The sequence below is a fragment of the Cricetulus griseus genome, chromosome 8 (assembly GCF_003668045.3).
Source record: "Cricetulus griseus strain 17A/GY chromosome 8, alternate assembly CriGri-PICRH-1.0, whole genome shotgun sequence".
Taxonomy (NCBI): Eukaryota; Metazoa; Chordata; class Mammalia; order Rodentia; family Cricetidae; genus Cricetulus; species Cricetulus griseus.
Genome location: NC_048601.1, coordinates 32026745 through 32040729, shown reverse-complemented (window position 1 = coordinate 32040729; position 13985 = coordinate 32026745). Strand labels below are relative to the sequence as shown.

Genomic DNA, 13985 nt, shown 5'->3' with positions numbered 1-13985 from the left:
TCTGTTACAGAAAATAAACACTTGAAGATCTTCAGCAAAGTGGAAATGGGTGAGCAGCTCAGGTAGTTCTAAACCTAGGAAATCTAATTCCAAAACACCAGTAGCCAGCAAATCACAATGGACCTGCCCCTCTCAATACTGGCCCAATACTGAGATTTTAGGGTAGGCAGAACCTAACAGATGAAGGAAAGGTTCACTGCAGAGAACTCCTCCATATCTGCAATCCTAGCACTTTGCAGGCCTCAGGCAAGAGGATTATAAAGTTAAAGTCATGATGGTCTATATAGTCAGAATCTAGTAAAGCAAAGGGGGAGGGGTGGGCATGAAGGCAAGGATGAGTCTGTGTGTGTGTGTGTGTGTGTGTGTGTGTGTGTGTGTGTATAGGAATCAGATCAGTGGTCTAGTTGGGGCAGAGAATGGAAGGAACAATTACAAAAGGGACATAAGGGCATTCTTGAGGCTAATGGAAACGTTTTATAGCCCAAGTTAGGTGATGTTTCCCTATGGAGATTCAAAGACAGCAGGAATAACCTGGAAATTTTAAAAGGCACAGGCATGCCTAGCCTGGCTGGAGCACACTAAGGGAGGGGAGGATGTTGGACAGGGTCAGAGAAGCAGGCAGAAGGCCTGTGTGCTCTTGATAGCTGGGGTTTCACTCCAGTGCCATTGGAAGCTTCTGGGTGGCTTCAAGCCTTGTTTTCTGGTCTCTTAAGGACTGAACCCTACCATGTATGTATTTTTCTTTTCTGGACCTAGAACCTTGGTGAGGCTCTCCAATTGTTCCCCTGGTGTGTGCTGAGAACACCGGTCACTGTGTCCTTGGACTCCCACCTCCTACATATGGGGATACATCCACCATTTGACCTTGTCCCTTCTTGCAGCCACACAGGACTGACTTCAGCCCCTGTACCAAGGTGGTTTTCCAGGCCTTCCTAATGAAGGCACAAGGGTCCAACATCAGGTCCTTCCCTGCCCAGTGCTGGGTATCTTGACCCTCAGTGTCTCAGCAGCTCTGGGCCACACAGCAGTCCCCCTTGGACTCTCTCCCACCTGACTCACCTTCACCCAGTGTCTGCTTGAGTAAGTCATGCTTGGCTTGCAACTTGGTGATGAGGTTACTGCCATTCACATATTCTTTAAATTTCTGTAAAACACACAAGCATAAGGAAATTAAAGGGCATGCAACAAGTGATGATAGGGTCTCTAACTCTAATCCCACCTCCCCCCTACCTAGCAGGGAAACCAAATAGATGTCAGACTATCCAGGACCTGGAAATGGGGACAGGCAGGACTTTGTAGCTGCTTTGAGCTATTCCAAGTGGCTGTCTAATTCATGGGGGTCCCCTGGCCATATAGGTTGGATTGTCACACAAGAGGCAGGAGAGTATGGCAGCAGTGGAGACTGCTTCTTGAGTCTTCAAGAGGCAGGAGATGTGGGCAGCACAAGACAAAGGGCCCCTTTGGTCACCAAATCTTTCCTATGTTTCTGGGACCAAAGCAACAAGGAAGAGAGCCATGCAGAGCCCAGCAGCCAAGGCCAAGAGCTACCAGAGCAGAGCTAAAATGAGCCTTTCTTCCAAATGAGGAAGGGCTGTGCAGGCCACTGAGAAATCTTGCATCAGTAGGCTTATCACTGCACCGGGGACATGATTTTCTAGGTGAATGAGATAAAGAAGGGTGTACAGAAAGTACTTTGTCCCAAGTGTGTGTGTTAGAGAGATAGAGATAGATAGAGAGAGGGAGGGAGGGAGGGAGAGAGAGACAGAGATGCCTCTCCATGATCTTGTAGGGCTAATGGAAAAAGTAAAAAAGTATGATCAATCATACTTGTACACACACACACAAAACACACACACACAGACAGACAGAGAGAGAGAGAGAGAGAGAGAGAGAGAGAGAGAGAGAGAGAGAGAGAGAGAGAGAGAGAAGCCTCTTCATGATCTTGGAAGACTAATGGGAAAAGCTTGATCATACTTATTCTAAGGAAACAGAAGCCCAGAGTTAGGCTCCTTGCTGTGCAGCCAGGAGTTTCTAGCCCCTCATTAGCTCCTTGAGGTAAGCTGACAGTAGACTTAGAATATCTCTCCAAATGTGGAGCAGAGAACCAGCAGCCTCATCACCAGTTGGGAAAACTGTTAATACACAAATTTCCTTTTCATGATACCTTGAATCTAACCCTTCATTTCTCACTTGGGAAGGAATCACAGGGGCCATAAGCTTCCAAGTTTCAGAGCCATACTGAGGAAGACAGGAAATGAAGCACTTGAATTTTAACTGAGTTCCTGGCTCTGGGTAATGCACATCTTTGCTTCAGTCAGTAAGTACTGACTTACAGGCTGGTGGTGGAGGCTTCTAACAATACCATCCTCTGATCTCATCACATGTCTAAGAATTAATAAGAAACCAAAGGTGAGGTGTCCACATAAAAGGATGATCATGCCTGAAGTTGTTTTCTGGCCTCTGGAAGACAAACAACCACACACACACACACACACACACTTGCATGCACAGACACACACACACACACACACACACACTTGCATGCACAGACACACACACACACACACACTTGCATGCACAGACACACACACACACACACATACACACACACACACTTGCATGCACACATATCAATACATGTATAAAGCATATAAATATATGCACACACACAAAAGAAAAACATCTTCTGATCCTTGGTAAAAAGACACTAGATTACTTTAAATATAAGCAGGCTGTGCCCCTTCCTCTGCTTCTGCTTCCCAGAGTTTGTTGTACTGCTAAAGTGACTTTGTATTTATCCCCATCTGCACTCCCTGCCCCTTAGAGACAACAACTTCTCCTTGCCAACACAGTAGACCTCTAACAGAAGTAGTAGATGCCAAGAGTCATGAAGACTAGCTTTATTTTCTTTCTTGACAAGGTCAAAGGATATTGAAGTATATGTCAACTATTGCATTGTAGCAGGGTTTTGATTACAGCTTACCAATTGTAGCATTGGATGCTAGAATTAGAGTGATTTGTGACACATTCTGTGAGTATAACCCAGTCAACACAAGCCTTGCTGTGTGTCTCTAGTAGCCTGACTGTCAGCCTCGGCAGTAGCCTGGCATAGCCATCACATTTTCTTATTAGCAAACTTGAAGGTAATTGAGGCCATGCTCCCTGAGTCTGCATCTCATACAAGATCTGAAAAGGGCATGGGGGTCAATTAGATTAGGATACTGACAATCTGGACCTGTGTCATGACTCTATCAAGAGGACAGTTCAGTGAAGACCTCCCTACATTTTTACCTATAGGGCCTTTAAGAGGAGGGAGACCTGGCTGCATACAGAGAAGAATTAGCTGACACCACCTTAGCTTAAAAATAAAATAACAAGGGCCAGGTGTGGTAATGCATGTCTTCAGTGAGTTTTGTTGTGTTGTAGACGTTCAAAGAGAAAGGATTCAGGAGGGAGCTACTAGGGTGCTGAGACTGCTTGGAACAAAGCTTATAAGGTAGGGTTAGAAGAATCAGGACATTCAGCGTGGAGGAAGGAAACCCCAGATTTCTAAAGCCAGGGACAGACTGTCAGGTAGCATCAGCTTCTCTCTGGTCACCAAAGAAAATAGCATCAAGACCAATGGCCAGGAATCATAGGGTGGTAGATTTCCCAAAGATAACAAAGGAAATCTCCAGCCACAACTCAAGCAGGAAAACTATTTGGGTAAAAGGGAGCTTTTCACGCTGCACATTTGAGCAGAGTCACTATGAGTTTTTTGTGGGATGTGCACCAGGTGGAAGGTAAGTCCCTTACAGCCCCAATCTCCATATTCAATAAGCCCAATTTGAACTAAATCCTCAATTCTCCTCCCCCACTTTCCTCCTGGCCCCTGGCCAAAATGGAGGTCTGTAACCTGGGATTTTACAGAAGGGACTAGCAACTCGTGAATAACTTGCTTGCAATGCTGAGGTCCTCATTTTCAAAGCTTAGTCACCAATTTAAGACAATAGCATACACATAACAGTTGTTACCTGACTCCTTCACCATGTTCCTTTAACCCAGCAGTTCTCAACCTTCCTAATGATGTGACCCTATAATACAGATCCTCATGTTGTGGTGATCTCCAACTGTAAAATATTTTCATTGCTATTCCATAACTGTAATCTTGCTATTGTTATGAATCATAATGTAAATATCTGATATGCAGGCTGACTTTAGGAGACCCCTGTGAACCACTGCTTTAATCCAACTGAACAGAACTCTTTCTTTGGTTCCTTCCAAAAGCATCAGTGACCATCACTCAAGATTAACATGAATACCACCCACTGGTGAGTCACTTTCTCCACTTCAGAAAAGCAAGCCAAGCAACCTTATGTTAAAAAACATGTTAGGAGATTTATGTCATATTATTCTGCTGGCTCTCTTTCATTCGTTCAGACTGCTTCCAAAGCCACAGGCAGGGATCAACAGTGGGCCCTGGGTCCCAGATGCCACTTACTGTGAAATAAAACATTTCTGTTTCCTGCTGGTTGGCTCTCCTTTTGGCGATGTTGATTTTGCTCATGTAGGTCTCAGATGCAGCTGACTTTACAGACTCTGTAGAGCGGCTGTGTTGGAAAGCATCAGAGACATCAAAGTCCTCCACGGTCAGCATGTCCTGTAAGGTCTGCATGGTGGCATCTAAGGTTTTCCTAACCTAGGGAAAACAGCACAAACACTTTTATTCTCATAAAGCCTCTGATACCACTAAGTCTTTTTCCTGACGGTTGCTTTGTTCTTTCACTTATTGTCCTAGAAGGTAGGCAGGACAAGATGGTTGCTCATAGACAGTGAGGCGAATTTGTCATTGGTCCAAGACCAAGTAATTAGCAGGTTGGGAAGCCAGATTGTCCAATCTAAGGCCATTTATTGAATTGCTTCTGTCTGAGGGACCTTAGAAATGTCATAAGGATAATGAGTCAAGTTTCTAGGCTTGTTTCTCTGGTCCTAGTAGATAACCTAAAGGAACATGGCGATCAACAGAAATGCTCTGGTGTCTCCTCTCATTTAGGGAGGAACAGAGCATCTGGTGTTGGGCAGTGATCTGCTGGGACACAGGACCTCAAGGAAGTTAGTTCACCGCCACAGGGTTTAGTTGGGACTCCAGCTTCCATCCTGAGTCAAGTGACATCACATTTCACAGAGACTACAAAAACAGGGCATGAGGATCCCAGCCTCACAGAAGCCCTGGGATGTGTGGGATCTCACATCCCAGAGGTAGGTCAGTCCCAAAGGAATCACAAGCAGAAAATCAGATTCCGTTTATTGTAAGATCATTGTCACTCCAAGTCTCTTTTACTGCTCCCAGCTGAAATATCACCTCCTAATGGTGTCAGGCCCCCTAGCATGTGCCATTCATGGGCTAGTGTTTTTTCATATGCAGTCACTCATTTGCCTTCATGTTTCAATTTCTGGTGTTTTCTCATCAGAAAGAAGAAAAACACTATGAGACTGTTCCTTTGATTTACTCTCTATCTAGGTTAATGTTTAGTGGGTATTATGTGAATAAATATTACATAAATAAATACTTGTTGAATAAATAAGTGAATAATTTATTTTTTTTTCCAACACAGACTAACGGAAGTTGATTCAAGGATAAGACTATCCAAGCCCATCCACAGCCCACGGAGAGGGCTGTGTGCCTCATTCTCCTCCCTGTGGCTCTGATTTCCATTTAAATTCCATTAATGGCACTATGCATGTGAACCATTTAAAATCCTTTGGGGGGAAGACAAAAGATAAAAAGAAAGCAAGCAAGCATTCTGCCTAGCTCCTGTCTCTCTCTTGCCAGGTTTAAAAGACCAGTCAGTTTGTCTTCTTATGACCATCCTTAGATCTGCTTTGATTTATGTCAACTCAGTTCTGTCCTAGCTCTGTCCTTTGCAGGGATACCAGCACAACTGTCCCTGCCGTCCAGGATAGGCTGCATGACATTTGAAGGCAGTGGTCTTGCCTCCTTACCTTCCACCATGACTGTACTTCTTGGGGATACGTTTGTCTCACAGCTTTGAGTAGCACTGCCCAAATCCTGAGGTTCTTTCCCCAAGGCTGTAGGGTTGGCTGGTATTCCTCCTCTGAGTGGGGTATTTAGGTCTTAGTAGGATACTGTCTACCTGGCCTCTTCAGCCCACATTACAATGCACCCACCCAGTGTGAGGCTGTGCCACTAGGCAATATGGGAGGAACACTGGGCTGGTGAGACTAACCCATTCCCTGGGGTTTAAAATGCACAATACATTTAGGGCAGTCTGGGCTATCTATTTCATTGTGTGATTGTGAATACTTACTCGGATGATACAACATGAACTTATTGCAGAGAATGAGGCGGGAAAGCACCAAGTCCGTAGTAACCACCAATCACTCTATAGCTGAGATGCAGCCAAGGTTCACATTTTGAAACATTTTTCCTGCGGGCTTTTCTCTACGCCTGCAAATCTGCAATCATTCTAAACATAGAGTCCCACTTCCTCTGGCTTCCCTTTCATCTGAGATCTTGTAAGCATCCTTCAGGCCATTAAAGATTCTTAGCACAGATAGGTTGTGTGGTTGTATAGTCTCTCACCAATGAACCATTGTTTCCTATATAGTCCAGGGCATGAGATGCCCCAGCAGCTCACTAGGGAACTAGACCCAGGGCGGCAGCTCACTCACCTCTTCATTCTCAATCTTGAGAGTGGCCAGCCTGGACTGCAGCTGGTGGTACCGCATAAGCAGCTCTGTCTGGACGGGCTGCTGTGCACTGACCTGGCACACCTGCAGAAAGAAACACAAGCATTGCAGCTGCATGGAGACTATCATTAACATTCCATCCAGAGCCCAGGACACAGGTCCAGCAAGGCAGAGTGACCTGCCCTAGGTCACCCAGGTTGGAAACAGCAAAGGCAGTACCAGATGGAAACTAGGGTCCTCTTACTCCAGAGTCTACCCTCTTGCTGTGGCCAGCATGGCTTCCCAGTCACAATCTTCTATGTTTGCACAGTAATTGTGGGCTTACAAAGACCTTCAGCCTAATCTTGGCAAACCAAACTAATTAATTGCAAGGCAGGAAGTTGTGGGATGAAAGCACCTGCTTGAACAGCCAGTAACAAGTATAATGAACCAGAAGCAGTTGACAAGTGATCCTGTCACCACAGGGATGCATAAAGATGTATCAGAGACAACTTTGATGATCACACTGTTGGAACTCTGTGTCCACAAGTTTCCTGTCCACAAATTCAGCCAACCAAGGACAGAAAGTATAAATAGGGAGAAAATAAAAATAAAAAACAAACAAACACCTAAACTGAATGCAGGCAGGCATTTTCTTCTCATCATCCCCCAAAGTGTACAGTACAAGTACGGACAACATTTACATAGTGTTGGGTATGCTAAGTAATACAGAGATGATGTCTCAAGTATGGAGGAGGATGTGCACAGGTTCTTTGTAACCACTGTGCTGTTTTATATAAGGTGCTCAGTACCCTCGGATTTGAACATCCTCTGTATCCTGGAAGCAGTCACCCACTGATACCAACAGCAGCTATGCTATTCTTCTGGAGTCTTCCTTTCCAAAGTTGTTACCACCTGTGGGCAGGGCTACCTGGTATACTGTGGTTTCTCACCCTTTCTAAGAACACAGCTAAGATCATGCAGGATAATCAGGCTGTTAGGTGAGCTAGTTATTCACTGCTAACTGCTAACTAGGCAGCCAAGCTTCACAGTAACCAGTTAGTCCCAGAATCTTCAGGTATAGGTGACAGGCCAAAGGGCAGACCTGGAACAGTGGGATGCCCCAGGAAGAGTGGTGTCACCTTGTACAAACAAGTCCTCTCCTGTGCAAATGAAGGAAGTGGGCAAAGCCATGTAGAGGGTGCAGCTGTGGTTATCTTCTAAGATGTCCCCTGTCCCTCCCCAGAAGCAGATGTTACACGTGGTTCAGCTGAGCTCCCCATTGGCTTCCGAGGCTGGCTGGTTTTGCTCTCCTGTGGTTCTGCACCCACCTGCCTCCCAACTCCCAGAGGGAAAATGATCCTGGAAAGTACAGGGAGCTACCTTCTACATGGGGAACAGAGCACAGTGTCAAGTGCCTTCTGCATACTCTTTGTTTTCCAGAACTCAGCAAGGGTCTGAGCAGCACAAGCACAGAAGGAAAGTCAGTTGTCTGGTGTTTCAAAGGCTCACAGTACTGTAGAGGGCATCAGATGAGGGCACCTAAGGTCTAAGGAGATAGGAGACTATTTCTAGGCAGACTGGAGCATCCTTGAGGTCTCCTAAACACATCTAAGAGAGAGCCTAAGGAAAGCCAAGGTCCCACAGTTCTGTAGGTGGGGACGTTAGCCAACAAGACAAGATCATCTGAAGAAGCACATGAATTAAGAGCTGACCCTAGGCCTCTGCAGTAAATAAACAGCATATATACTCAAGGTTATTTTTCTCCTCCCACAATGCTCTAGAAGCATGGCAGAGAACAGAAGCAGCAGCTATGATGCTAACATGCCCTACTCCCAAATTTGAGGCACGGGAAACTTAGTCTCAAAGTCATGTACAAATGCCATTTGGAGGTCAGGACTGCTGGGAAGTGATTTGGATTAGATGAGGTACTGAGGATAAGGCCACCATGATGGCATTAATGGCTTATCGGAAGTAGACAAAAGGCAGACTGGAGCTACACGCTTGCTCTGCCTTGCCGTGTGGCAACCATGCGATGTCATTATGGAGCAAGATGGCCCTCATGAGATGCCAAGTAGATGCTGGCTCCTGCTTTTACACTTCCTAGCTTTCCTCCCTGTGAGCTAAAGAAGCCTCTATTCCAGTAGCACTCAACGCTCCTCTCACTGCAGCTTAATGCAGTTCCTCATGTTGTGGTGACCCCCAACCATAAAATTATTTTTGATGCTGCTTCATAATTGTAATTTTGCTATTGTAATGTAAATATTTTTGGGAGCTAGATGGTTGCCTAAGGGGTTGCAACCCACAGGTTGAGAACCACTGCTCTATTCTGAGTTATTCAGACTTTCATACGGTAGTAGAAACTGGACTCGAACAGCTGGCCCCCAAGCAGGGTTCTGGCAGGAAGCCTACCTCATCCCCCATGTGGGGTTGGAACTCAAACTTGAGTGGCGGGCAGAAGACCTGACTACACATGTCCATGACCGTGTGCTTGTCACTCCGGGAGTCCAGGTTGTCCACTGCATTCTCTATGACATCCAGGCCCTCATGGCGAGAGGTTTCCAGGTTATATTCTGCTGAGAGGTAGGTCCGAAAGGTGCGGGCCAGACTGGCATGAAAGCCCAAATCACAGCACTTGGGGAAAGGCAAGGACAGAAAGATACAGATGAGAGCTGGGATGGTGACCTATGGTTATCTTTCAGTCCACAGCACTTTGGAGGCCTGCACAAGCCATATCACACCCCTCAGAGGGAGCTGAGAGCTGAAATGTGGGTACCAACAGTGTTTCTTTCAGCTCCCCATGCTCCACCACAGTTTCTCATCTCCAGGCTTTTTCCATCCATGCTCTCTGCCTAGATGGTCTCCATCTGCCATTTAGTTTACAGGCTGGTTTCTGGAAGTTTTTCTTGATGTTCTCCATACGGAGTTTTGGGCAAAGATTGAGTGATCCTTGCCAATTGCCACTGTAATTGTCTACTAACATGCCCTAGGGAGGTGTGCTCCATGGGGCCTGCTAGATCTTGGTCACCACTAAGCCTGAAGTCCTAGCCCATAGTAAGGTGCTCTGTAAACATTTGGCAAGCAAATAGACAAAAAAGGCTAAAAGCTGAAAGAAAAGCTGAGAGCAAGGAAAGAGAGGTGGCTTTAGGCCATTGGAAGGGCGAGTAGACTGCCCCCCACTCCCAGCCCCATGCCCTGACTTCCAGAATAGGATATACAGGGTTAGGGGAAAAGAATCCAGAAACTAATATCTACTGAGCACCTACAGGAATGGATCCCCCATTTATCATGGAAGGGGAGACAAAGAAACAGTCCCAGCTGTAATGTAGGTGACATGGTCTCCCATCACTGCCATCACAGTGCCCTTCTTTAAGCCTGGTGTTCTCCAGGGAGCCCTGCACAGCCAGCTCCCCACAGAGTCAGTGTTCTACTCTTCTGTGATCAAACTCATTACTCCCAGGAGAATTTCCCCACACCAAGAGATTCTATGCCATTCTCTCTCTCTAGTGACTTTCCCATGGTGTACACCTGGCTGGCAGGACCCAAAGGCTCTGAATGAATGGCTCCCTCTCCCCTTCCATACCAGTAGCCTCTAAGGACATGAACTTTATACAGTTCTCCCCTGTGCCCCCACACCCAGCAGAGGCCCTGGTGCATAGGAGAGGACTTTGGAAGTTGGTATTGAATATCTAACTAATCAAGCTATGGGGTGCAAGGAGGGGGGTCAACCAGAACTCACTCAATCCATGGAAAGTGTGACCATGAATTAGCTCATAGCCAAGTAACAAACACTTCCAGTTCTTCAGCTCTAGCAGGGTCACAAAAGCTTGGCCAGCTCACATGCCAACTGAGGATCATGGCCAGCCCCATCTTCCCCTAGTTCATGAGATGTTCCAGCCCGCATGTAGCCCCACCCAGAAACCCAGGTTGCTCACATCAATGAGATCAGACACATCGTGGATGTAGTATTTGCTGATAGCTGCGTTGGTGGCTGCCAGATTCAGCAGGTAGTCATTGCGAGCCTTCGTGCACTTGAGCTTGTTCTCAGAGTATTTGGCCTGCCTCTGGAGGGAGAAGAGGTAGACATCAGAGCCAAGCAGCCGGAGGGAAGATCTATGATCTCCATGGGAACTGTCTGACAGTGAGACCCACCTCCCAGCTATGGGATGCTCCTGTGTCAAGGGAGCTCTATTGGACCCTGATCTCAGCAATACACCTTGTCTAGCACAGGTGCAACTAGCAATGATGCCATTTATTACACAGCAGCTTCCAGGTGATCTCTACCAGGTGGGTTAGAGATAAGATACCCCCACCTTCAGTACCCTCCATGGACTTCCCAAAATGTTTTCAATTAGCCACCACTCCAGGCCACCATGGCAGCCCTATCTTTATGTATACTCCCCTTCTCTCACCCAACCTCTTTTGTCCATCATCAAGAGACCAAGTTCATTTCTGCATTGAGTCCTTCAGACTCCTTATACTCACATTCCTGAACCTCTTTGTGTTCTGTTCCTTGGTGTCACCCAAGTGAGAGCCACACAAGGTACTGATGATGGCTTTGTCTGATACGTATCTCTTGCATCTCTACTCCTCTCCCCTTGCCCTGTTCTATCCTCATAAGCTCTTTGTTTATTTGTTGGAGACTGGCACTCCCACAAGAAAGTGAACTCTATGAAGTCAGCACCATAACTTGCCTTGACTGTGGGTGGTGGATCTGTAGCACCCAAACAGACCAACCAGGTAAGGTAAGCCTTGGGTCATTTTTTACAAGGGGGAAAGGGGAGGGAGAAGAGGAGAAGAAAAATGGGGGGGAGCAAGTCTAGGTCTAAATGGCAGGAGGAGTAGGGCAGAGTACCCAGAGTTTGGGCAAAGCAGCTCTAGTCCTGGGTCAGACCAAAAGGGAGGAGTACAAGGGGGCATGATGGACAACTGCCCCTGCCCCTTTCAGACTGGTGAGTCTTTAAAGAAACCATGCCTCCAGGTGGTGATGGTGGCCCATGCCTTTAATCCCAGTACTTGGGAGGCAGAGGCAGGCCGATCTCTGTGAGTTCAAGGCTAGCCTGGTCTACAGAGCAAGTTCTGGGATAGGCTCCAAAGCTACACAGAGAAACCCTGTCTGGAAAAACAAAACAAAAACAAAGGAAAGAAAATAAACCATGCCTCCTCTTTAGTTCAGCTAGCTGTTCTTTCCCATTTCTCATTCCATGTGAGAGCTAGCTTTGGAATAGACCAGTCCCACCATCAACCTTTTAATTCTCCTCAGGGACCTTAGGTCTTCTCACTCTGGGACCACTCAGCAGATGTCTCCTGGAACTCATAGCCTGTGCCAGCCCAGGCACCTACCCACAGAAGGTCTGAACTCTCCTGACCCCACCTAGAGGCTCATTATGGCCCTGAGACCATTTTCCTGGGTTGACTTCATTTTAAAATTGAAGAGGACAATCACGGCATCTTAGCTGAACTCATCTATTTATAGGTGGGAAGTGAGAGCTGAAGAAGAAAAGTGGCTTGTCCATGAGCCAAGCGGCTAATTAGCATATGGCTGCACCAGGAATGAGCCTCCAGAATCCCAGCCAGTATCTTTCCACCCCAGAATTTCCTCTGAAGAGAAAGAAACCTTGCACCAATGAGCAGCCACTTGTCATCCTCCTCTCCCTCAGATCCGGAATACCAACAGTCTACTTCCTGGGTCCATGGGTGTGTCTATTCTGGACATTTTACATAAGTTGTGCCTGGCTTCTTTCACTTAGCATAATGTCTTTGGGGTTCTTCCACATTGTGGCATGTATCAGGACATCATTCCTTTTGGTGGCTGGGTTATTATTTGTCAGTAGCTGAATGTTCAAGTTGTTCCCATCTTTTGGCTACCTTGAACAGTACTTCTGTGAATATTCACATACAAATTTTTATACAAATACGTTTTTCATGCCTCTGGGGCAGATACTTAGGAGTGGCACGACTAAGTCACGTGGTAGCCTGGTCCATGAATATCCCACATCTAAAGTGCTGCCAGATGGCTTTCCACAGTGACAGAATCGCTCCCATACACAGCCTGCCCTGACAGCAGGGCAAGATTTCCTGATTCCCATATCATCATCCCTGCTTCTTCCTCCAGCCTTTTCATCCTGGTCCTTCGGGTAGCTGTGAAGGACTGTTGCACTGTGGTTTTCATTTGCATGTCCTTCTTTGCTAATAATGCTGAGCAGATTGCTCTGTATCTATGGACTACCTAGAGGTTCTTAGGAATTGGCTATTCTAAGAGATGGCTCAGCAGTTCAGGGTGCTGGCTCTTCCTCTAGAGGACCCAGGTTCAATTCCCAGCACCCACATGGTGGCTCACAACTGTCTGTAACTCCAGTTCCTGGGTATCTGACACCCTCTTCTAGTCTCTGAGGGTATCAAATATAAAAGTGGGGCATTTACGTACATGCTGACAAAACACCCATAAATAAAATAATTTTAAAAAGAAATGTCTATTCAAATTCCTTGACCATTTTGGTATAAAGTCTTTGACTGGGTTTTGTATTTTCCTCACTTTCAAAAATTATACCAGGATACACACACACACACACACACACACACACACACACACACACTTTTATATGCTTGCCAGTTTACCCAGCTTCTGTTACACTTTGTTCCCACCAGTCTATAATTTCTAGAGCTAAAGGACCCTGTAATCATAGAATTAGACCCATGGAAGAACAGATAAACATCTGATGCAATGGCTTGCCGATAGAAGAACTCTGCAAACGTTTCCTGGTTGTGGGGAGTAGATGAATATGGAGAGTTCAGCAAGAAGATCATAGCCTTTGAAGAAGAAAGGAGAGTTGGAAGTCACAGATGGGTCCTGCGCTTCAAAAGTCACTGGCTATAGCAGATGTCATTAAGCGATCTTAGCACCTTTTCAACTAAGCCTTGATAAAGCTTCAGAATCCTCAACAGAGCACTCTGGGCAGCCACTATCAATATATCAGAGCCAACATGAGCAATAAGATTTATTTATCAGATTTGAAAACTGAAGCTCAGGGAGAGGTGTTAATGTAGCATGTAAAACCCCCAGCTGAGATGCTGGGGGCAGGGCTCATGGGTAAAGTGGTTGCTGTGTGTACATAAAGACCTGCTTGGATCCCTAGCTCCATGTGAAAACTGAACTCAGGTCTGTAACCCTAGAGCTGGGGGAGGGATAGGAGACTCCTTGGACTTGATGGCCAGCTGACCTAGCCAATCAGTGCGCTACAGGTTCAGAGACAGACAATGTCTCAAAGAGTAAGGCAGAGAGAGCAACAGAGGAAGATACTTGATCTCAACCTCTG

The 13985-nt window shown here is 46.3% G+C and overlaps 1 protein-coding gene across 6 annotated transcripts in view; it reads right to left on the bottom strand.

Moving 5' to 3' along the window:
- The window catches only part of Srgap3 (SLIT-ROBO Rho GTPase activating protein 3), a 222371-nt gene that overhangs the window by 49177 nt on the left and 159209 nt on the right, over window positions 1-13985 (bottom strand). For all 6 annotated transcript variants that reach the window (XR_003487614.2, XM_035448412.1, XM_027429039.2 and 3 more), the window contains 5 exons: window positions 10605-10733; window positions 9082-9303; window positions 6673-6774; window positions 4481-4678; window positions 1060-1144 (listed from right to left, as the gene is read on the bottom strand). Coding sequence is in view for 5 of the 6 variants with exons in the window: in XM_035448412.1 (XP_035304303.1) it covers window positions 1060-1144; window positions 4481-4678; window positions 6673-6774; window positions 9082-9303; window positions 10605-10733 (736 nt within the window). In the remaining variant the exon portion in view is untranslated. The remainder of the gene's footprint in view (window positions 1-1059; window positions 1145-4480; window positions 4679-6672; window positions 6775-9081; window positions 9304-10604; window positions 10734-13985) is intronic.